The 24,217-nt window shown below is 40.5% G+C and overlaps 1 protein-coding gene across 1 annotated transcript in view; it reads right to left on the bottom strand.

Moving 5' to 3' along the window:
- The window catches only part of COL6A5 (collagen type VI alpha 5 chain), a 111,592-nt gene extending 87,912 nt beyond the window's left edge, over positions 1-23,680 (bottom strand). The window contains exons 1-5 of the mRNA XM_007166984.2: positions 23,614-23,680; positions 22,123-22,713; positions 18,034-18,666; positions 12,429-12,989; positions 1,300-1,854 (exon numbers count right to left, since the gene is read on the bottom strand). Of these exons, the coding sequence (XP_007167046.2) occupies positions 1,300-1,854; positions 12,429-12,989; positions 18,034-18,666; positions 22,123-22,713; positions 23,614-23,680 (2,407 nt within the window). The remainder of the gene's footprint in view (positions 1-1,299; positions 1,855-12,428; positions 12,990-18,033; positions 18,667-22,122; positions 22,714-23,613) is intronic.
- Positions 23,681-24,217: the final 537 nt, after the last annotated feature.

Genomic DNA, 24,217 nt, shown 5'->3' with positions numbered 1-24,217 from the left:
CACTCGCCTCTGCAGGAGACCCCCCAACACCAGCAGGTACGTCTGGTTCAGTCTCCCCCAGGGTCACTGCTCCTTCCCCTGGGTCCCGATGCACACATTACTTTGTGTGTGCCCTCCAAGAGTGGGGTCTCTGTTTCCCCCAGTCCTGTCACAGTCCTGCAATCAATTCCCACTAGACTTCAAAGTCTGATTCTCTAGGAATTCCTCCTCCCTTTGCCGGACCCCCAGGTTGGGAAGCCTGAGGTGGGGCTCAGAACCTTCACTCCAGTGGGTGGACTTCTGTGGTATAAGTGTTCGCCAGTCTGTGAGTCACCCACCCAGCAGTTATGGGATTTGATTTTACTCTGATTGCGCCCCTCCTACCGTCTCACTGTGGCTTCTCCTCTGTCCTTGGACGTGGGGTGTCCTCCTTGGTGAAGTCCAGGGTCTTCCTGTCAATGATTGTCCAGCAGCCAGTTGTGATTCTGGTGCTCTCACAAGAGGGAGTGAGAGCACGTCCTTCTACTCCGCCATCTTGGTTAATCTCCTCCGCATGTGGTAGATTTAATAGCACAGGTGCTGTTAGCCTTACATGTGGATTTATAGCAAGTTCTTACTCGATTCATTAAAACTGATGGGCTCAAACTGAAGGTTGCTCAATTCAATTTGAAAAGGATTACAGTTTGTCAGATAAAAGTGATGACCCCAAGCAATTGTTTTAAAAAAAGTATCAAATTAAAATTTTCCAAAGGGATAGACACACGAACAGCTGATACATGATACTTAGCTGATAGAGGGTAAGAGAATAATGTGAAGTAATGAAAATATACACTATAACTTTAAAATACAGAGGGTTTTTGTTGGGGGGATACTGTGCTTAGGATATTGGTTTTAATTTAACCAAGAGGAAGATCAATTTGTATTTCTATTTACTGCTTAATAATGGTTATAGGTAGCCAAGAAACAATTTGGGGAATCATATGGGATTAAAAATTGGCTCTGGAAAATCTAGGTATGCAGGTATTAAAGAGTTGAAAATTTAATGTAAAATTCTGAGACCTTCTTGGAATATATTTAAAGTCATCAAAATCAGAGTACATTTTGCCAAATTAGTTGACAAAACTGTTATTCTAGAATATGCCTTGGTATTTTGTATATATGTTCCTGAGGTCATGGGTATTTTAACATAGCATAGATAAGACCAAAATTTAATACCAAAGTCCAGTTGGAGGCCAAGCCCAGTGTCCAAGTCACTGTTCACCCCACTATAAAGTCAACAGCTCACACCCTTGAGTCCTGAAGGATAACAGGGTCACTTACCATGAAGAGCACACACACGGAAGATGAGTTTACTCTCTATTGCCTTTAGATCATCGAAGCTCTCAACTTGGAAGACCAGGCTGCCGTCCCCACTGATCTCCTCCAGCTGAGTTCTATTGGCCCCGTACACCCCGACAGAGAAGATGACCACACCTTTGTCCCGAAGAGCTTTTGCAGGGTCTATCACATCATCTTGGGCTTCTCCATCAGTGATGAGGATGAGAAACTTTTTGACCATTGAACGGCCCCCCTTGGGCTCAGTGAAGTATGGATCCACAAAGGTTAGTGCACTTCCAGTCAAAGTGTTTTTGTTGATGGGAGACATTCTGTCTATTGCATCAGAAATTTCTTTTTGTGTATAGTATTTATCAAGCTGGAATTCTTCCCTATTATAATCGCTGAATTGAATGACACCAATTTGGGTTTTGTCTGGGCCAATCCGAACCTTAGCTAACAGGTTTTTCATGAAGGTTTTCATTTTCCCAAAATTTTCGGATCCTATACTGCTAGAACCATCCACCAGAAACATGATATCGACCTTCATGTATTCACATCCTGCATGTAATCAAAAAGACCAGAAATAAGCCAGGTTGGAATTGTCCTCAGAATGTATACAAGACAGTAAAGCAGAAATAAATCCTTTAATCAGAAAACATCAAAAATTAACTCAAGCAAATTCCATTGCATTTGAAATTTTTATCTGCTTCTTTTGTAGAAGCCTGCTGACTAGAACCCTAAATCAGAAATTCACTGAAGATTACCTAAGAAGTTTTAAAGAAGAAATGCAACTTCAAAAGTCTATATTCATTCACTCACTTATGCATATATGCATTATGCATTTATTCATAATTATTCATTCATAATTCTTGAAGTTTATGAAATAGAAAGCATCAGGCCATCATTAAGGATGCAATGTGATCAAAAAAGAAAGACAGAGAAAAGTAAGCAATTTTTGGCACTAATATGACTAATATTCCAGGGTTTTATGTATATTCTTGAAACACAAAATTCCAGGTAATCTTTATATAGCATTATTTTCTGGGATAATTTAAAGTGATTTGGGGGGGGTACCTTCAAGATGGCAGAGGAGTAAGACGTGGAGATCACATCCCTCCCCACAAATACAGCAAAAATATATCTACATGTGGAACAACTCCTATCGAATGCTGACAAAAGAAAAAAGAAAAAACAGAGACAAAAGAATAGGGACTGGACCTGCACCTCTGAGAGGGAGCTGTGAGGGAGGAAACGTTTCCACACACTAGGAAGCCCCTTCACTGGCAGAGACGGGGGTGGAAGGGGGAAGCTTCAGAGCCATGGAGGAGAGTGCAGCAACAGGGTTGCAGAAGACAAAGAGAAGAGATCTCCTCAAAGAGGATCAGTGCTGACCAGCACTCACCAGCCTGAGACGGTTGTCTGCTCACCTGCTGGGATGGGTGGGGGCTGGGAGCTGAGGTTCTGGCTTCGGAGGTCAGATCCCAGGGAGAGGATTGGGGTTGGCTGCATGAACACAGCCTGAAGGGGGCTAGTGTGCCACAGTTAGCTGGGAGGGAGTCTGGGAAAAAGTCTGGACCTGCCTAAGAGGCAAGAGATAATTGTTTTGGGGTGCACGAGGAGAGGGGATTCCTTCCCTGTCTGCCCACAGAAGGCAGAGTGCCACCTAAATGAGCTCCAGAGATGGGTGGGAGCTGAAGATATCAGCTCGGACCACGCAGATGGGCATGAAATGCTACTGCTGCTGCTGCAGCCACCAAGAATCCTGTGTGCAAGCACAGGTCACTATCCACACACCCCCCCAAGGAGGCTGTGCAGCCAGCCACTGCCAGGGTCCTGTGACCCAGGGACAACTTCCCTGGGAGAACACATGGCACGCCTCAGGCTGTTTCAATGTCATGGCGGCCTCTGCCACTGCAGGCTCGCCCCGCATTCCAATTATAATTACCGTACCCCTCCCTCCCCCCGGCCTGAATGAGCCAGAGACGTATAATCAGCTGCTGCTTTAACCCTGTCCTGTCTGGGTGGGAACAGATGCCTGAGGGTGACCTACATGTAGAGGTGGGGCCAAAACCAAAGCTGAACCCCAGGAGCTGTGCAAACAAAGAAGACAAAGGGAAATCTCTCCATTCAGCATCAGCAGCAGCAGATTACATCCCCAGAATCAACTTCATGTACCCTGCATCTGTGGAATACCTGAATAGACAATTAATCATCCCAGAATTGAGGCGGTGGACTTTGGGAGCAAATGTAGACTTGGGTTTGCTGTCTGCAACTGACTGGTTTCTGATTTTTATGTTTATCTTAGTATAGTTTTCAGCACTTGTTATCATTGGTGGATTTGTTTATTGGTTTTGTTTCTCTCTTCTTTTTATTATTATTATTTTTTATTTGAATAATTTTTTAAATTATTAAAAAAATTTTTTCTTTTACTTTTTCTCCCTTTTCTTCTGAGCCATGTGGCTGACAAGGTCTTGGTGCTCCAGCCTGGTGTCAGGCATGAATCACTGAGGTGGGAGAGTCGAGTTCAGGACATTGGACGAGCAGAGACCTCCAGGCCCCACATAATATCAATATGCGAGAGCTCTCCCAGATATCTCCATCTCAATGGTAAGACCCAGTTCCACGCAACAGTCAGCAAGCTCTAGTGCTTGATGCCCCATGCCAAACAACTAACAAGACAGGAACACAATTCCACCCATTAGAAGAGTCTGCATAAAATCATACTAAGTTCACAGACACCTAAAAACACACCACCGGCTGCAGCCATGATGACCAGAAAGAGAGGATCCAGCCCCACCCACCAGAAGACTGTCACCAGTTCCCTCCACCAGGAAGCCTACACAAGCCACTGAACCAACCTCAGCCACTGGGGACAGACACCAAAAACAACAGGAACTATGAACCTGCAGCCTGTGAAAAGGAGATGCCAAACACAGTAAGTTAAACAAAATGAGAAGACAGACAAAAATGCAGCAGATGAAGGAGCAAGGTAAAAATCCACCAGACCAAACAAATGAAGAGGAAATAGGCAGTCTACCTGAAAAAGAATTCAGAGTAATGATAGTAAAGATGATCCAAAATCTTAGAAATACAAGGGAGAAAATACAAGAAACGTTTAAGAAGGACCTAGAAGAACTAAAGAGCAAACAAACAACGATGAACAATGTAATAAATGAAAGTAAAAGTTCTCTACAAAGAATCAGTAGCAGAATAACTGAGGCAGAAGAATGGATAAGTGACCTGGAAGATAAAATGGTGGAAATAACTACTGCAGAGCAGAATAAAGAAAAAATAATGAAAAGAATTGAGGACAGTCTCAGAGATCTCTGGGACAACATTAAATGCACCAACATTTGAATTACAGTGGTCTCAGAAGAAGAGGAGGAAAAGAAAGGGTCTGAGAAGATACTTGAAGAGATTATACTTGAAAACTTCACTAATATGTGAAAGGAAATAATCAGTCAAGTTCAGGAAGCACAAAGAGTCCCATACAGGATAAATCCAAGGAGAAACATGCCAAGACACATATTAAGCAAACTATCAAAAATTAAATACAAAGAAAAAATATTAAAAGCAGCAAGGGAAAAGCAACAAATAACATACAAGGGAATCCCCATAAGATTACAGCTGATCTTTCAGCAGAAACTCTGCAAGCCAGAAGGGAGTAGCAGGACATATTTAAAATGATGAGAGCAAAAAACTACAACAAAGATTGCTCTACCCAGCAAGGATCTCATTCAGATTCGAACGGAGAAAATAAAACCTTTAGAGACAAGCAAAAGGTAAGAGAATTCAGTACCACCAAACCAGCTAAACAGCAAATGCTAAAGGAACTTCTGTAAGCGGGAAACACAAGGGAAAGAAAAGACCTAGAAAAACAAACCCAAAACATTAAGAAAATGGTAATAGGAACATACATAATGATAATTACCTTACATGTAAATGGATTAAATGCTCCAACCAAAAGACATGCACTGGCTGAATGGAAATCAAAACAAGACCCATATATATGCTGTCTACAAGAGACCCACTTCAGACCTAGGGACACATACAGACTGAAAGTGAGGGGATGGAAAAAGATATTCCATGCAAATGGAAATCAAAAGAAAGCTGGAGCAGCAATACTCATAGCAGACAAAATAGACTTTAAAATAAAGACTACTACAAGAGACAAAGAAGGACACTACATAATGATCAAGGGATCAATCCAAAAAGAAGATATAACAGTTATAAATATTTATACACCCAACATAGGACAACCTCAATACATAAGGCAAATGCTAACAGCCATAAAAGGGAAAATTGACAGTAACAAAATAATAGTGGGAGACTTACCCCACTTTCACCAATGGGCAGATAATCCAAAATGAAAATAAATAAGAAAACACAAGCTTTAAATGACACATTAAACAAATGGACTTAATTGATATTTATAGGACATTCCATCCAAAAACAACAGAATACACTTTCTTCTCAAGTGCTCATGTAACATTCTCCAGGATAGATCAGGTCTTGCGTCACAAATCAAGCCCTGGTAAATTTAAGAAAATTGAAGTCATATCAAGTATCTTTTCCGACCACAACTCTGAGACTAGCTATCAGTTACAGGAAAAAAGATGTAAAAAAACGAACACATGGAGGATAAACAATACGTTACTAAATAACCAAAGGATCACTGAGGAAATCAAGGGGGAAATCGAAAAATACCGAAAAACAAATGACAATGGAAACAGGACGATCCAAAACCTATAGGATACAGCGAAAGCAGTTCTAAGAGGGAAGTTTATAAGAATAGACTCTTGCCTCAAGGAACAAAAAAAAAAATCTCAAATAAACAACCTAAGCTTACGCCTAAAGCAATTAGAGAAAGAAGAACAAAAAAACCCCAAAGTTAGCAGAAGGAAATAAATCATAAAGATCAGATCAGAAATAATTGAAAAAGAAATGAAGGAAACAATAGCAAAGATCAATACAACTAAAAGCTGGTTCTTTGAGAAGATAAACAAAATTGATAAACCATTAGCCAGACTCATCAAGAAAAAAAGGGAGAAGAGTCAAATCAACAGAATTAGAAATGAAAAAGGAGAAGAAACAACTGACACTGCAGAAATACAAAGGATCATGAGAGATTGCTACAAGCAACTATATGCCAATAAAATGGACAACCTGGAAGAAACGGACAAACTCTTAGAAAAGCAAAACCTTCTGAGACTGAACCAGGAAGAAATAGAAAATATGAACAACCAATCACAAGCACTGAAATTGAAACTGTGATTAAAAATCTTCCAAGAAACAAAAGCCCAGGACCAGATGGCTTCAGAGGCGAATTCTGTCAAACATTTAAAAAAGAGTTAACACCCGTCCTAATCAAACTCTTCCAAAATATAACAGAGGGAGGAACACTTCCAAACTCTTTCTGTGAGGCCACCATCACCCTGATACCAAAACCAGATAAAGATGTCACAAAAAAAGAAATCTACAGGCCAATATCACTGATGAACATAGATGCAAAAATCGTCAACAAAATACTAGCAAGCAAAATCAAACAGTACATTCAAAGGATCATACACCATGATCAAGTGGTGCTTATCCCAGGAATGCAAGGATTCTTCAGTATACACAAATCAATAAATGTGATAAACAATATTAACAAATTGAAGGATAAAAACCATATGATAATTTCAGTAGATGCAGAAAAAGCTTTTGACAAAATTCAACAATCATTTATGATAGAAACCCCCCAGAAAGTAGGCCTAGAGGGAACCTACCTCAACATAATAAAGGCCATATATGCCAAACCCACAGCCAACAACATTCTCAGTGGTGAAAAACTGAAACCATTTCCACTAAGATCAGGAATAAGACAACGTTGCCCACTCTCACCACTATTATTCAACATAGTTTTGGAAGTTTTAGCCACAGCAATCAGAGAAGAAAAAGAAATAAAAGGAATCCAAATCAGAAACGAAGAAGGAAAGCTGTCACTGTTTGCAGATGACATGATACTATACATAGAGAATCCTAAAGATGCTAGCAGAAAACTAGTAGAGCTAATCAATGAATTTGGTAAAGTAGCAGGATACAGAATGAATGCACAGAAATCTCTTGCCTTCCTATATGCTAACAATGAAAAATCAGAAAGAGAAAGTAAGGAAACACTCCCATTTACCTTTGCAACAAAAAGAATAATATACCTAGGAATAAACCTACCTAAGGAGTCAAAAGACCTGTATGCAGAAAACTATAAGACACTGATGAAAGAAATTAAAGACGATACAAACAGATGGAGAGATATACCATGTTCTTGGATTGAAAGAATCAACATTGTGAAAATGACTCTACTACCCAAAGTAATCTACAGATTCAATGCAATCCCTATCAAACTCCTAGTGGCATTTTTCACAGAACTAGAACAAAAAATTTCACAATTTGTATGAAGATACGAAAGACCCAAATAACAAAAGCAATTCTGAGAAAGAAAAACGGAGCTGGAGGAATCAGACTTCTTGACTTCAGACTATATTACAAAGCTACAGTAATCAAGACAGTATGGTACTGACACAAAAACAGAAATATAGATCAATGGAACAGGATAGAAAGCCCAGAGATAAACCTCCACACATACGGTCACCTTATCTTTGATAAAGGAGGCAAGAATATACAATGGAGAAAAGATAGCCTCTTTAATAAGTGGTGTTGTGAAAACTGGACAGCTACATGTAAAAGAATGAAATTAGAACACTCCCTAACACCATACACAAAAATAAAGTCAAAATGGATTAAAGACCTATATGTAAGGCCAGACACTACAAAACTCTTAGAGGAAAACGTAGGCAGAACACTCTATGACATAAATCACAGCAAGATCCTTTTTGACCCACTTCCTAGAGAAATGGAAATAAAAACAAAAATAAACAAATGGGACCTAATGAAACTTAAAAGCTTCCACACAGCAAAAGAAACCATAAACAAGACGAAAAGACAACCCTCAGAATAGGAGAATATATTTGCAAATGAAGCAACTGACAAAAGATTAATCTCCAAAATTTACAAGCAGCTCATGCATCTCCATTTCAGAAAAAACAAACAACCCAATCCAAAAATGGGCAGAAGACCTAAATAGACATTTCTCCAAAGGAGATATACAGATTGCCAACAAACACATGAAAGGATGCTCAACATCACTAATCATTAGAGAAATGCAAATCAAAACTGCAACGAGGTATCACCTCACACTGGTTAGAACGGGCATCATCAGAAAATCCACAAACAATAAATGCTGGAGAGGGTGTGGAGAAAAGGGGACCCCATTGCACTGTTGGTGGGAATGTAAATTGATACAGCCACTATAGAGAAGAGTATGGAGGTTCCTTAAAAAAACTAAAAATAGAACTACCATACGACCCAGCAATCCCACTTCTGGGCATATACCCTGAGCAAACCATAATCCAAAGAGAGTCATGTACCACAATGTTCATTGCAGCTCTATTTATGATAGTCAGGACATGGAAGCAACCTAAGTGCCCATCGACAGATGAATGGATAAAGAAGAAGTGGCACATATATACAATGGAATATTACTCAGCCATAAAAAGAAATGAAATTGAGTTTTTTGTAGTGCGGTGGATGGACCTAGAGTCTGTCATACAGAATGAAGTAAGTCAGAAAGAGAGCAACAAATACTGTATGCTAGCACATATATATGGAATCTAAAAAAAAAAAAAAGTTTCTGACTAACCTAGGGGCAGGACAGGACTAAACATGTAGACGTTGGGAATGGACTTGAGGATGTGGGGAGGGGGAAGGGTAAGCTGGGAAGAAGTGAAAGAGTAGCATTGACATATATATATTTACTACCAAATGTAAAATAGATAACTAATGGGAAGCAGCTGCCTAGCACAGGGAGATCAGCTCAGTGCTTTTTGACCAGTTAAAGGGGTGGGATCAGGAGCATGGGAGGGAGATGCAAGAGGGAAGGGATATGGGGATATACATATACATATAGCTGATTCACTTTGTTATACAGCAGAAACTAACCCAACAATGTAAAGCAATTATACTCCAATAAAGATGTTTAAAAAAAATAAAGTGATTTGATAAACACTACAAATCAATATTAGAAATTTGGGTGAAAAGCTTTTACTAGAGATAATAAGTACATTAGTAAGCACATATCCATTCAACATGGACTGTTCTTTTATTTATACATAAAATTTGTAGATACCCTACTGACTGGAAGTGGACATTTATATGCATATATATGTATCTCTACATATATACACGCATAGAAGACCAATTTCTATAAGCCATAAAAAAGTGTTATTAATTCATGGTGCAGGAGTCGTGTGTGTATATATATACATATATATATACCATAGTATATATTTATATTACATATTCTATATATAGTATAAATATATTTTCTTTAGCATGTACCTCCTTAGTCTTAACCCTTTTGTCTATCTGTTTTCACTGCCATTCTTTTACCAGCCCCTCTCTCAATATTCACAGAATCTATTCCATAGTATTTGAAAATGTATCATCATTTTCAAATGATGATGCATTTGAAAACGATGATACAGTATCAGCCATAGAAGAATTAAAAGATGCCATCTGTTTTTTAATAACTTGTATAAGGTTCACCAGAGGGTATTAAAACCATCATTTGAAATCAAAATGCCCTGGAGCCATTTTGAAAGTTGTAAATAGGGAAGTTCCCGAAGACGTTTGTGGCCTTGGCAAAGCCCCAGCTCTGCGAAGTGTGGAAGACTCTCTTCCATGAACACATGTCAAAAGAGGAGACTTTTACCTGTGGTTCAGTATTCACAGGATCTACCTCCTCATCTCTATTTGTGATGCAAGCTGATTCTTGCCATCTACCATCTCCCAATCTTCCATGTCAATAAAAGAGTTTCAACTAGGCAGATGGTCGCCCAGGTAAAGACTATATTTCCCAGGCTTCCTTGAAGCTAGATGTGGCCCTGTGACTAAGTTCTTGCTAGTAGATATTAGCAGGACTGATTTGGCCACTTCTGGGTCTTAACAATAAAATAATTGAGCATGGTGGGCTCCCCTGGCCCTATCTCCCTTTCCACAAATGCAGGATGATGAGGACTGGAGCTCCATTTGACCTAGAGATGGGTGCTATGTGTTGAGCATGGACCAGCCTCTTTGCTAGAACTGGACTGCTTACCCTGGACTATTGCACAAAAGAGAAACAATATTCTATGTTATGTAGTTTAGGGTCTTTTTGCTAGAACCACCTAACTTGCCCCTGAACCAATACACAGTGTCACTCCATCCACATGTGCTCTGAGACCAGTCAGTGGTTTCCAGGCCCTCCAGCATAGGGTCCTTAGTTTTCCTGCCTCTCTATTCACCATATTATGGCTCATTTCCTTGTCCACAGTTTGTCTCCTCCCTCAGGTGTGCCAGGGTTTTGGCACCTGAACTGCAACTACCTGATCAACAAAAAACGTATTGTCTTTCTTCAGATTGGTCCATGACTTTCTCCCTTGAGAAGACCTGAAGTGCAATCTATTTTAGGTTTCCTGAAACTTTTACTTTCCTTGGCATCAACTCCAGGAAACGTCAGGGAACCTGTACTCTTACACTCATTCTAAGACATCCTGAAGACTCTACTCTACTACTGTCCATAACAGGAAGAAAAAAATCAATAAAGTTGTGACTTAGGATTTTGCTGTTAATGCTACTTATTTGCTGGTTTAGTTTTCTTTGGATTTTAGTGACTCCAAAAAAATTCTAACACATTTTCACTTTTGTAAGTTCAAGTAAGTGAGAATTCTTTTCCCTTCCACATCACTGAACACCTTGACCAACTTTTAAAATAGCCACATTTTATGTAGCACTTACCATGGGCTAAACCCTCTTCTAAGTGCCCTGCATGCATTAGTACCTTTAAGCTTCACAATAAGCCTACACATATGGGACAAAGGCAGGTAGACAGTAAGTAACCCATTCAAGGTCCACAGCCAATAATTGATAAATCTGGGTTGTGAACTTTGATGCTTTGACTCCATCATCCTTTATCTTAATCAGTAAGTAACATGACTCTTGGCAGACAATATTTTCAGGTGCTAATACTCACAGTCAGCACACACCACCTTCAATTAGTAAGTGGCTATTATTATTTTTTTAAATTTTATTGAAATATAGTTGATTAATAATGTCATGTTAGTTTCAGGTGTACAGCACAGTGATTCAGATATGTATATATATATAATTTTTCAGATTCTTTTCCCTTATAGGTTATTACAAAATATTGAGTACAGTCCCCTGTGCTATACAGTAGTAGGTTCTTGTTGTTTATTTTGTATATAGTAGTGTGTATGTGTTAAACCTAACCTCCTAAATTATCCCTCCCCCCCTTTTCCCCTTGGTAACCATAAGTTTGTTTTCTATGTCTGTGGGTCTATTTTTGTTTTGTAAATAAGTTCATTTGTATCTTTTTTTTAGATAAGTGGCTATTACTAATAAGAGAAATAACAATCAGGTGCAGGAATTTGCACATTGTTCTTCCTTACTTCTGTTACTTAATTTTTAGTCAGAACAAAAATGCAAATATGTGTTTCTGTTATAAATAAAAATAAGCAAGGGTTACATATGTCCTAGGTATGCATTCATAATAGAGAAATAATGGTTGGTGTTTATTATGCTAAACCTATACGGATACTCTGATGTAGGTATTATCCTCATTTTCTAGACAAGGAAGTTCAAGGTTCAAGCAGTGAAGTGAGTTGAACCCTAATCTACTTAAAGCCAGAGCCCATTTTCTTTCCACTGTCCTCATCTGCCTGAATTAGTGTGTACACACACACACACAAATATAAAGTTTCTTATCCTCCACAGCAGTGGGCTTTGTCAGAGCAACGACATTCTTAGCAACCTTCACACTTATGGCTTTCGAGATGGCCTTAGGGCAGCTGTCTATAGAGGGATTCTCCAACCTTGGCAATTGGCTTAAAGTGAGGGGTTGAATCCCTCCACAGTTATACAGGAAGTTAGCAAAATGTGAGCCAGACAACTGGTCACGTCATTCCTTGTTTTGGCCTATTAGTCCGCCTGAAGCAACCAACGAAGTACAGAGAATAAAACCTTTTTCTTTTGCTTACCTTTCTCAGTGCAGATGCTGCGAACAACTTCATTTTTGATGCTTTTTAAAGAATCAAAGTTCTGTCCAAAGTTAACCCTTTCCTCTGCCCCAGCAATTTGTTGCAGTTGTGTTCTGTTAGCCTCACCAATGCCGACCACGTGGATGGTGATGTGTTCAGCCCTTAGTCTCTCAGCAGGTTCCAGGACACCATCCATGGACATCCCATCAGTCAACACAATGAGGTAACAGGGTACCTCGTTCATCCTCTGCTTCCTTCCCTTCCTTATTAGTGGCAGAATGAAATCCAGGGCTGCCCCAGTAAGAGTGTTGCCTCCAAGTTGCTTGATGTTAGAAACAGCCTTTCTCAATGCCACATCATTAGTATAGTCATTGATATCAAATTCCACTTCCTTCTCGTGGGAATACTGCACAGCTCCAACTCGGACTTTGTCTGGGCCGATGCTAAACATCTCTATCACCGCCAACATAAATTCCTTGATTTGCTCAAAGTGTTTATTCTGAATGCTGCTTGAGCCATCAATGAGGAAATAGAGATCAGCCTCTTTTGTATCTACACAGCCTGCAGAAAAATGGAAAGCAGAAATTGCATTCTCTGTTAACTATAGAGAATCTGGAGAGAACATTGCAGGAGGGTTTGGAGAGGAGGATGAGGACACTTCAGGTTTGCACGGAGCCTGGACACTTCGCTGCACACATTCATACCCATTTTCTCTGAAATTTACCACAACCTTCTGAGGAAATTGAAACTGAATGAGGCCTAGTGGTTTGCCTGAGGTCACACAGCCAGTGAATTAAAGAGTAAGGATGAGATCCCCAAGTCTCCAGGCTTTTAGTTAAAATCATTTTTCTGGTATTGACACCTGGCTTTTTCGTTTATGCCTTATCATTTCCTGAGAAATGGGATGGGATAGATGACCTGTTCTTACGTCCCCAATAACCTCTTTTGCCCAGAGCAACTAGAATAATGTATTTAAAACTAGAACCAGATCATATTACTCTTCTGCTTAAATGATTGATCATTGTATTTAGAATTTAAAAATGAAAAATCAGCCTGATCTTTCCCCCTTCTTTTCTCTCTGACCCTATTTCCAGCAATTCTTCATCTTCCTCACTGTGTTCCAGCGACACTGGGCTTCTCCTGTACTCTAAATGTGCCCCAGGGCTTTTGCACCTGCCCTCTTTCCTGGAATATTCTTCCCCCAAAATCTTCATGGCTGGTTCCTTCTCACCTCCTGGACATGCCAATTCAAATGTCCGTTCTTTAGAAGGGCTTCCCTTCCAGCTAAAGCACATCAATCATTGTCTATTCTATTAACCTGTCTATTTTCCTTATGATGCCCATTACTTTCTGAAATTACCTATTCATTTGTTCATGAGCACAGCCTGTCTCCTGTCACAGAATGTCAGCTCCATGAGGGCGAGACATTGCCTAGTTTTCTGCTTCTGCCCGGTAGACCTGCTATATCACAGGATTTCAACAGAAAATTGTAAATAAAGGAGCTCTCAATGTTCCTTCCTTTGTTGAGCAGCTTCTCTGAAAAAGTGCTTTAACTTTCCTAATAGTCCATTTACAACTCTATTTAGCCATTTTTGAAATTGGGTAGAAGGAAAAGCATACCTTTAAAATTTAGTTATGTGCACAATTACCTGGTTGAGTATGTGAAAAGGTCTTTAAAATACAGGACAATTTAGTCATTTCAGAAATATTTTCTTTCTTGATAGCTTGTTGGCAATATATGGCTATTGACACTACTTCAGGCTATGAGGAGTTGGTCCTTAAGAAATCAGAAATACTGGAAATAAGTTTGACTCTGAGAATTAAACTATGAAATCTACATATAAAGTATTAGGGCAGGGACTACCCTGGTGGCACAGTGGTTAAGAATCCGCCTGTCAATGCAGGGGACACGGGTTCGAGCCCTGGTCCTGGAAGATCCCACATGCGGCTAAGCAACTAAGCCCGTGCACCACAACTACTGAGCCTGCACTCTAGAGCTCACGAGCCACAATTACTGAAGCCTGTGCACCTAGAGCCCATGCTCCGCAGCAAGAGAAGCCACTGCAATGAGAAGCTCATGCACCGCAACGAAGAGTATCCCCCGCTCCCTGCAAGTAGAGAAAGCCCACGTGCAGCAACAAAGACCCAACACAGCCAAAAATAAATAAATAAATTTATTTTTAAAAAAAGTATTAGGGCAAAGGTAAGCAGTTATCTGCAAAAGACAGGGGTGATGCCAGGCCACAAAAACTTGACAGCAACCAGAATGAATTGTCTTATATATGTAATAAAGAAGAATGGTGGTCAGTAATGAGGAAGAGAAAAATTCGAATCCGGGGGTAACCATGGCAATACCCATCCAACCCTGCCTGGAGCTGTGAGTCACATGTTGCTATTAAAATGTGAACTTAAACTGATTAAAATTAAATAAAATTTAAAAGTCAGCTCCTCAGTTGCAAAAGCCACATTTCAGTTGCTTAACAGTCCCATGTGTCTAGTAGCTATTATATTGGACAGTGTAATTACAGAATATATCCATCTAAAAAGTTAAAGTGGACAGGGTTGAAGAGAAATGTGTCTCCTGGCACAAGGCCTCACCTGCACAGTTATACAGAGAGATAGACAGAGATGTAGATCTATATATTTGATTTTAAAATAGTCATTCCCCTGATTAAATACCACTAGACATTTCAGTCATAAAACTAACTCCCTTGCTCTGATTACACATCCTCCAGCAGTCTTTTGATTACAGTTTAGCTTCTGACTTGTCTATATGTCTACAGGGAGAGACTATGTTGCTCAGAGGACATGAATGTCTAGGTCCCTGGGCACTAATAGTTCTATTTCAGAGATAATCGTCAATCTTTTTTTATGCATTGCCTCTTGGTTTGGTTAATGTGAGTCTTTCCTTGCTTTAATGAAGTTCTATTTAATAAATTGAATACCTAGTGGTGCCGAAGGTGGTGGATACAGCAGAGACTAAGTCAGTAGAGATTGATTCTCTGTGCCTGACCATTCTGAAACTACAAAGCTGGCCACCCTACTGTAGACCATGACAAATTCACTGAGGTAGTGGTTCTCAGATATTGCTAGCGTGAGTTTGTTGGGGAGCTTTCTAAAACCCAGGTGGCCTAGGCCCTACTCGCAGAGACTGAGTCATTGGGTTGGGCCACTGAATTATTAACAAGCTCCTCAGGAAGTCCTGATAAATTTACAGCAAACACTTTTGGTGCTCCGTCTGTATCCCCTCAAATCCTTTACCATTTCTGTGTAACCAGTTCCCAGCACTTTCATTCCAATAGCTAGCACCTGTGTCTGTGGGTGGGTGGGCTGCTCTCGGGTTCTTGAAACCCTTTTTGCTTGGTATTAAGCCAGAGGTGTCTGGAAATGTACATTCTTTTCTGTGTGCTGGAATATAAATTCTCCAGTTACATTGCCCCTTGACTAGGACAAATCTAAAGTTTAACCCACACTGTCTCTCGAATGGTCCTGTGGAATTGACCCTCCATGGGACTTTGCTTATCATCCTGTCCTTCCTGGTCCCATATCCTCCCTTCTCTACCACTCTCCAGTTTTTCCTGGGTATATTTTTAATATATCAGTTTCACATGAATCCTTATCTGACATCTACATCTGAGGAACTCAATCTAAGTCAGGTACCAGTATTAGAGAACCACTGAATTAATAAGAAGCCACCTACTGAGGCCTTATGGAAGATAAGGATGGCCCTTGTCCTAGCCTTGGTCCCATATCTTCCCATTTAGAAATTCTGTAATGACAATAATATTTTTTTGTCTCATAATTTCAAACTCTCTGAGAGAGACCACGTTACAAATCCCTCCTATGCCCTAAAAGTTGCTACTAGACCAAGGCAGCTGCCACTCTGAGAGACTCTTTTCTGTATCACTCAGGAGGTAATAGGGGGCTGGTTTCTTGCTGCTGCCTTGTAATGTATATATGCAAGAGGAAATCAAGGGCTGGCCCAGGATTGCATCCTTAAACTTTCAATTGACTAATCTGAATTTAAAATTAGCCTTTAACATCATTGGAGGATTCTTTTCCATGTGAGTGCTGCCAAATTTGAGTTCCAATTGTTTGGAAGCACTTTATCTGCAGGGAAATGTCAGCAGATATCTCAGAATTAGATAAACTCGAAGTAACATCAAGTATCTTTTGGCAGTATGTCCTGGCATCTTTGAAAAGAACTTGGTAAAACTATAGCAGATTTGGTTGTGTATAAAGATATAAGTACAATGATGATCCCTGCAAGACTTTTATAAGAACGAAACATTGGCAATGACCTCTATATCCAACAATTTAGGATATGTTAAACAAATTATGTTATATCCATAGGATGGAATATTATTCCCAACCTAAAAAGAATATTGCCAAAAAATATTTAAGGAGATGGACAAAAGTTCATGTTATAAGGTTGATAGAAAAGTGAGTAAGGCATATCATACCGGCTATCCTCAATATCCATTCTCTTTTCTACACTAATTTAGTCTCCAATATTTGCCTAGGTACTTGGCTGCCCCAAGTAAAGACTACATTTTCTAGCTCTCATTTTTACAATTAAGAGTGACATGTGACTAAGTTCTGGCCAATAGGATGTAAGCAAAGATGGCGAGTGTAATTCCTGGGAATATCCTTGAAGAAAAAGAGGGGGAAGCCTGCCTTTTTCTTCTCTTTTATAATTCTTGTTGCTGGATGTGAATGTAATGCCAGGAGCAGTTATCTTGGATTATGATGCTGGGAATAGAGACCACAGAGAGAAGAAAAATAACTTAGAAAGAGACAGAATCCCTGACACTGTGTTGTACTACCCAGCTCTTTATACCTACCTTATGACTTATTTGTGAAACAGAAAAAAAAGGTAGTTTTATCCTATTGAAATCATTGTTATTTTTTCTTTTGTTAGTCACACTCAGAAGTAATTGTAACTGATACAAGTTACCTAACAGTGTGTTCCTGCATTGTCCAATATGACAGCCACCAGCATGTAGCTATTAAAATAAATATTAAATTAAATTAAATTTAAAACACAGTTCTTCAGTTCCATTATCCTCATTCCAAGTGCTCAATAGCCATGATTGGCTAGTGGCCTCCTTATTGAACAGTAAAGATAAAGAACATTTCTATCATTACAGAAAATTCTGTTTGACAACACTGATACACATAATGTTACATCGGTTTTTTAAAAATGTGTATGCATGTGTTTGTGTGTACATGAGTGTAGAAACAGAGAAGAGACTAAAAGGTAAGAGAAATAAAGGATTAGAATGGCTTTATCTGAAAGAAGATCACAGGTGATTTTATTTTCTTCTTTATGTTCATCAACACTATCAAACTATTTTATAATTAACATTTTTTATATTTTATTGAGGTATGATTTACATGCTTAAAACTTTCATCCACTGCAATCATTCAATGATTTTTAGGAAATTCATAAAGTTGTGCAACCATCACCAAAATCTAGTTTTAGAACATTTTCATAACTCCTAAAGCTCCCTTACCCAATTAAAACAAGTCTTCACTCCTGCCCCAGCCCTAGACAACTGTTCATATTATTTTTATACTATGAAAATGATTTTTTAAGACATACCAGTTTTATCAAGTTCCATTTGTTCAGCATGAGTTGAAATTTGGGACCATATTTCATTCTGGAGCTTTTTCAAGAAGTTCTTACTGTAAATTTCCAAGTCTGCATAGGACTTCATCATGGAGATGGTCTGTCCCGGAGGGTAAGACACTATTTCTTCTAACTGGGTCTTGTTGGCCCCTTGGATGCCCATAGCAAACACAGTTACATCCTCCAGCCGGAGATTCAGTGCAGCCTCACGCACCTTGTCATCTGATGGTCTGTCAGTGACCAGGACTGCAATCTGGGGCACTCCCTGTGCCCTTCTGCTGCCACTTGATGCTGAGAAGCCTTCTCTCCTCATCTTCTCAATGGCAGCACCAGCATTGGATTTCCCAGCCTGCAGAGAAAGCTTCTGGATTTGCTTCTGAAATTCGGATTGGGTTGTGCTTGAGCTCAGAAGAGAAAAAGTCTGAACTCTGTCACTGTAACTCATAAGACCAAGCCGCAGGCAGTTGTCTTTCACATCCATGGAGAAGGTGATATTCTTCAGGAAGTTCTGCAGGTTCCTTAGATTCTGTTTGGTCCCAACAGACTCATCCACCAGAAACATGAGGTCGGCAAGTGAATCTTTCTGACAGGCCCTGGGGAAAGGGACTATGGAGAGAGAAAAAAGTAGGAATGTTAGTACAAACCCCTGGCCCAGAGTGAGAAAGGCACTGTACAGATTGTCAGAAGGCATTAGTGAAAATAGAGGCAGTCATGATGGATGTAGTTAGCATTTTTTTTAGTGAACAAAAGATAAAAATTCTCAGCAAAATTTACATTAGCCATTGACTTCAGAGGATTTGCAACGCTCTTCCCTCTATCTGAAGAATACTTCTTACGATTTTCCTACCACATCCCATCAGCATGTTCTTCATGAGCACCATCACCACCAGTATGACTACCACCACCACTACTACCACCAACAACAACCATCTCCACCACCACCACCATCATCACCACTACCACCTCTACCTCTACCTCCACTACTACTTCCACCTGTACCACCTCTACCACCACCTCCACCACCACCATGGTCTTCATGACCACCATCACCACCAGTATGACTACCACCATCACCTCCACCACCACCACCACCCCCTCTACCACCACTACCCCTCATCTTCAGCAACTCCACCACCTGAACTTCCAACACTATCACCACCACCACCTCCAAGTCCACCACTACCAGTATGAACCACCACCACAATCACCACCACCATTTTCAAATGCTGAAATATAGGCATAAATTAGTAGAAATATATCTGACCTCAGGGAGTTCACACTCTATGGGGAGGACAGATAAATAAATTATGCTATTTCAGACCATAATAAATGCTAACAAGAAAATAAAATAGGAGACTCAATTGAGTTACCCTATGTTGGGGATGTGGGATGAGAACTCACTGATCTGAGCCATAAAAAGTCAGGGAAGACCTCTCTGAAAGGATTACATTTGGGTTGAGATAGATGAAGAGAAAGATTGAACTACACACTGTGTGAAAGGAAGAAGAATTCTGGCAGAAAGAAAAGCAAGAAATAGAAACAAGCAAGAAACCCAGAGTAGCCGGAGCCAGTGAGTGAGGGGAACAATGATGGATGAGGTCAGAGGGAAGCAGGGCCCAATCATATGGGGCTCAGATGATCTTATTTAAATCTTTTAAATATCACCCTAGTTCCTGAGGGGAGGTAATGAATTCATTAAAATTCATTAAAAAACAATTGCCCTAGTCCAGGAAAGAGATAATGGTTCCTGGACAAGAATAAAGCAGTAAGACAGAACAACAAGAGTCGTTTTGATACATGAATTAGAGATAGAACAGAAAGGACTTGATGATAAATTAGATATGAGTATTGGGAGACAAAAAGGAAGTGGTGAAAACTCCTGGGTTTTTGGCCTGAACAACTGAGTGGATATTGGTGGTATCTTTTTCCAAGATAGGGGAGGTAGTGGGAAGAACAGGTTGGAGGGAGAAGTCAAGAGCTCCATTTCAGACATGCTAAGTTTGGGATACTATTGAAGATGCCAGGTAAGCTGTTGGTTGTATAAATCTGGAATCCACAGGCGAGTATACCACATGCACAGAATGCCCACTCCAGGAACAGGTGGAGGAGCCACAACTGTGGGGGGTGTAGCCAAGAGATAAGCTCAATCTTGCCAAGAACTATCCACAGGATTGTGAGCTCTAGAAGCCAGAAGGCATGTCTTACCTATCTCTAACTCTCCAGTACCTGGTGCCTGGTGGGAGCTCAGAAATATTTGTGGAATTATAATAATTCTCATAAATCTACCAATGTACTCTGAACCTCACATAGTTGGCTAAAACAAACTTACAGCATGGCCCACTCAGCTCAGTATTTATTTGCAAAGAGCTATTACTATTAATGACAGTAAACTGCCAAACTCCATACAAGTCATCTCACCCATATCGTAAGGTAGATACTATTATCCTCACTTTATAGGTAAGGAAACTGAAGCTCAGAGGTTAAGTAACTTACTCAAGGTCTTTAGCAGCCAAGCCAGTGTTTGAACCCAGACTCCAAAGCCCTTACTCTTAACCTCTAAAGGCAAGGATAGGATCTTGACAAACAAAACCTTGTTGTACTGTATACTGCTGTGAAATAAATTAGGAGGAGTGAGAGAAACACAGATCAGTACACAAAACTTTCTAAGAAGGTGGTAAAGTCCTATGGTCTTGGAGAGCTCAGGCTACCTACAGGGTTGTAAGATCTCCAAGGTCCACAGGGTGAAGGGTCACAGGAAAGTTTTTTTCTCTGGGAAGAGAAGCACATGTGCTGTAAGAACTTGCTATTTAACCCAAGGCAGGAAGAGTGAGGGATGGGAAGAGTGGAGGTAAAAGTACTCCCTGATGCTTCAGGGGCAGCGTTAACTGTGACAGAGCCTTCTAGATACTTACCCAAACCCATTTCCTCTTCTTGCTCATAGGGCTAGACCTGATTTCTCAGCCTCACCTGCAATTACGTGTGGCCATGGGACTAAGATCTGGCTAATGAAATGTGAGCAGAAGTAGTGTGTGTCTCTTCCAAGCTTAGCCCATAAAACCACATCTTGAGTGACGTTCCATCTTTTTTCCCTTCCACCAGCTCTATACCAATTCCCAAGGCACCTTGAAAGTAATATTTGAAGATGAAAGAGCCACGACCAACATAATTATCTAAATAGAAGAAAGACAACTTGTCAACTTGAACACTGGCCCTATAATGTTACAAGGGAAATAAATAAACTTCTTCCTGATTCAGGAAGTCTATTTGTTATTAAGGCCTAGGCTAGTCTGAGTGCAAAATCAACCCATAGTGATAGCCAAGGAATTGGTGAATGATAGAGCAGGAAAAAATTTCAAGATCATTCCAACTCTCATATCTTACAAAGGAGGATGCTGATGCAAGGCTCAGAGAGATGACATCACTTCCTCAAGTTCACAGCCAGCTAGTGGCATTGTCTGGACCTCTTGACCTGTGGTCAGGGCACTTTGTACCAAATCAGGTGTCTTCCTCAAGTCTTAGAACTAGGTAGCACCTACTCAGAATAGCCCCTCATCAACAATAGAGCACAGAGGCAGCCACAAAGATCCATTTTGCCGGGAGCTCTTTCTACCTCACTCTGGAGACAATGGCTGGGGCCCCTCATCAGTGCAGCACACTTACTGAGCACCTCCCATGAGTGTGTACTGGCCTGTTTCTTCTGTTCATCAACAGTGCATGTGTAGCTTCCTGTCTCACTTTACCCTTTCTTTACTAATGCTTTTTAGGATTACCTCCCAAGTAAGCTACTTGTACTCAAGGGTCTTCTGTTTCAGGTCTTCATGGAGAACTTGCTTAAGACATAAATAAAGCATTTTTCAAATGAGAAGCTGTAAGTCATGGGGGTAAAAGTAGCTCTCCTTTCAGCCTAGGGGATCAAGACTGAAAGTTGATGAGGAGATCTTCTGCATTTCCACATGAAATACTGAGATTTCTGGTGAGTGGCACCATAGAGATAATAGGAGATGGCTCTATGGACCAGACTACATGGGGATGGGACACCTCTTCAACCAAGGGCTTCCTTACCTACTGTATGAGAGTGGGCTGCTACCTCCTTGTACTGAGCCGCATCCTTGAGAATCTGCGTCATGTTTTGGGAGAACATGCTGAGGTCTCGGACCGTCTGGAGGCTGTAGTGGAACTGGCCTGTAGCCATGGCCTTCAGAGTCTCCTCAGGCGTCCCCTGCATCCCCACTGAGATGATCCTCACCCCGTCGCTGCGCAGCGCCTTGGAGGCCGCTTCCATGGCATCCTCGGACTCGGCTGAAGCCAAGACCACCAGGATCGGAGGAAACTGCCTCCTGTCCCTCCCGTTTGAGAAGTAGGTCGTGTGCACCTCCCGGAGAGCATTCCCAATCCGCAGGGAACCGCCCAAGAACCTGACGTTCTTCTTGAGGTGGTTCAACATGGGGCCGCTGCTCTTGAAGGTGTTGAGTTGGAATTCTCTGTGGAGCCCATCGCTATATTGGGCCAGGCCCACACGGTACTTGTGGTCCTCTATGGGGAGGCTGCTGATCATCTTGTTGATGAACATCTTCACAAATGGGAAGGATTTAATTCCCAGGTGGTTGGAGCTATCCACCAGAAACACCACGTCGGCATACTCAGGGCCTGGCCCTATCAAAATAAAATGACAACAAGCCCTTTGGGTCAAGAGGGACAGTTTTTGTACCCACCTATCAGTCAGTCATCAGCTGCAGACTTCTCCCAAGAACTGGAGAGAAGGAGTGGAGGGTTACGGGTAAGGTGGCTCTGGGAAAGCCAAGGGCAATTGTCCTGAGAAAGTGGGGTACAGCCATGAGCCATTGCCATTGCAGGCAATATTCACAGCAGCTGTGGGTGGGGGAGTGTGTACCTGCCTCATAAAGAGAGTCTGGACAAGGGGAGGCACCAGGAGCATTGACTTTAGCAGTCATGGTCAGCCACCTCCACCCACCCAGTTAGTGATCTGCTGGTAATGTTTAACTAAGCAGGACATCTCTTTCAAAATGACCCTGAAATTCACTAGGAAGTCCTAGGGTAGCACAGTGCAGGGTTAAAAATACTTCTTTGAATGATGTTTTTAGTAATTACAGAAGAGTAGAAAAACCTAGCTTTCATACTCCATATATGCATGTATGGAATATGAAAGCTTTTATATTACTTATTATATATATATAAAATTTCCTCTGTGGTGTTCCTTTTTTCCTTTTCTTTCATTTATTAAAGCCAAGGTGCAAACTGACCCACAAAACGTATGGGTTGACATGGAACATCAGGACTTCAGCAAATCAATGAATAATTAAAGTTTTTCTAGCCAGGTGTAGCATAATTCATGCCTTTTGCCCATGGCTTTCCATCATCTTTGAGAGCTTGCATTTGCTTGATATAATATATCGCCAACTACAAATAAATGCTGCCTGCTTTGTTTTTTTAGTAAAGAAATAAATTCCTTGTTTCTATTTATTAAAATAAAGATTTGTTGAGACATAAAATATTTATTTTCCTAATAATAATAAACATAAAATATACTGGTACCTGGGCTCTGATATGTCAGTGTTTCAGTCCAAAGGATGAGAACAAATACAATTAGCAGAATCTTCATTTTGTTAGTGACGTTTTCTTGCTTTTATTCTGTAAAAAAATGTTATTTACAATATAAAAAATCTCTTTGTCTAACAAGAAATAACTACTGGGAAAGTTGGTTTAGAGCACAGTACACTGTAAACACTGTATTTGTCAACAATGCCAGTTGTGTTTAAAACATTCATCAAGAGTTTGAGTATTTGTTGAAAATAGATAATGCTAATGTTTGCTGAGTCCTTACCATGGCTCAGATACTTTTCTCAGTGCTTTTTAAGCATCATCTTATTTAACCCTCACAACCATCTTACTGGGAGGTACAACTACTATACCCACGTGACAGATAAGGAAACAGGCACAGGTGACTTGGTAAGTGGTGGATCCATCATCCTAACCCAGACAAGGTGATCGCAGAGCCCAAGCTCTTAACCACTGTGCCATGAGGTTTATACAAAATCTTTGGACTCAGAACTTATGTAGTCACTACTCTTGACCATCTATTTTCATGTCAACAATGACTATTTTATATGTTCACAACTTGGCTCGAAAATCCAACAGC

This window comes from Balaenoptera acutorostrata, chromosome 4, assembly GCF_949987535.1.
Source record: "Balaenoptera acutorostrata chromosome 4, mBalAcu1.1, whole genome shotgun sequence".
Classification (NCBI taxonomy): domain Eukaryota; kingdom Metazoa; phylum Chordata; class Mammalia; order Artiodactyla; family Balaenopteridae; genus Balaenoptera; species Balaenoptera acutorostrata.
Note: the sequence above shows the minus strand (reverse complement) of the source record. Positions and strands in the feature narration are given on the sequence as shown.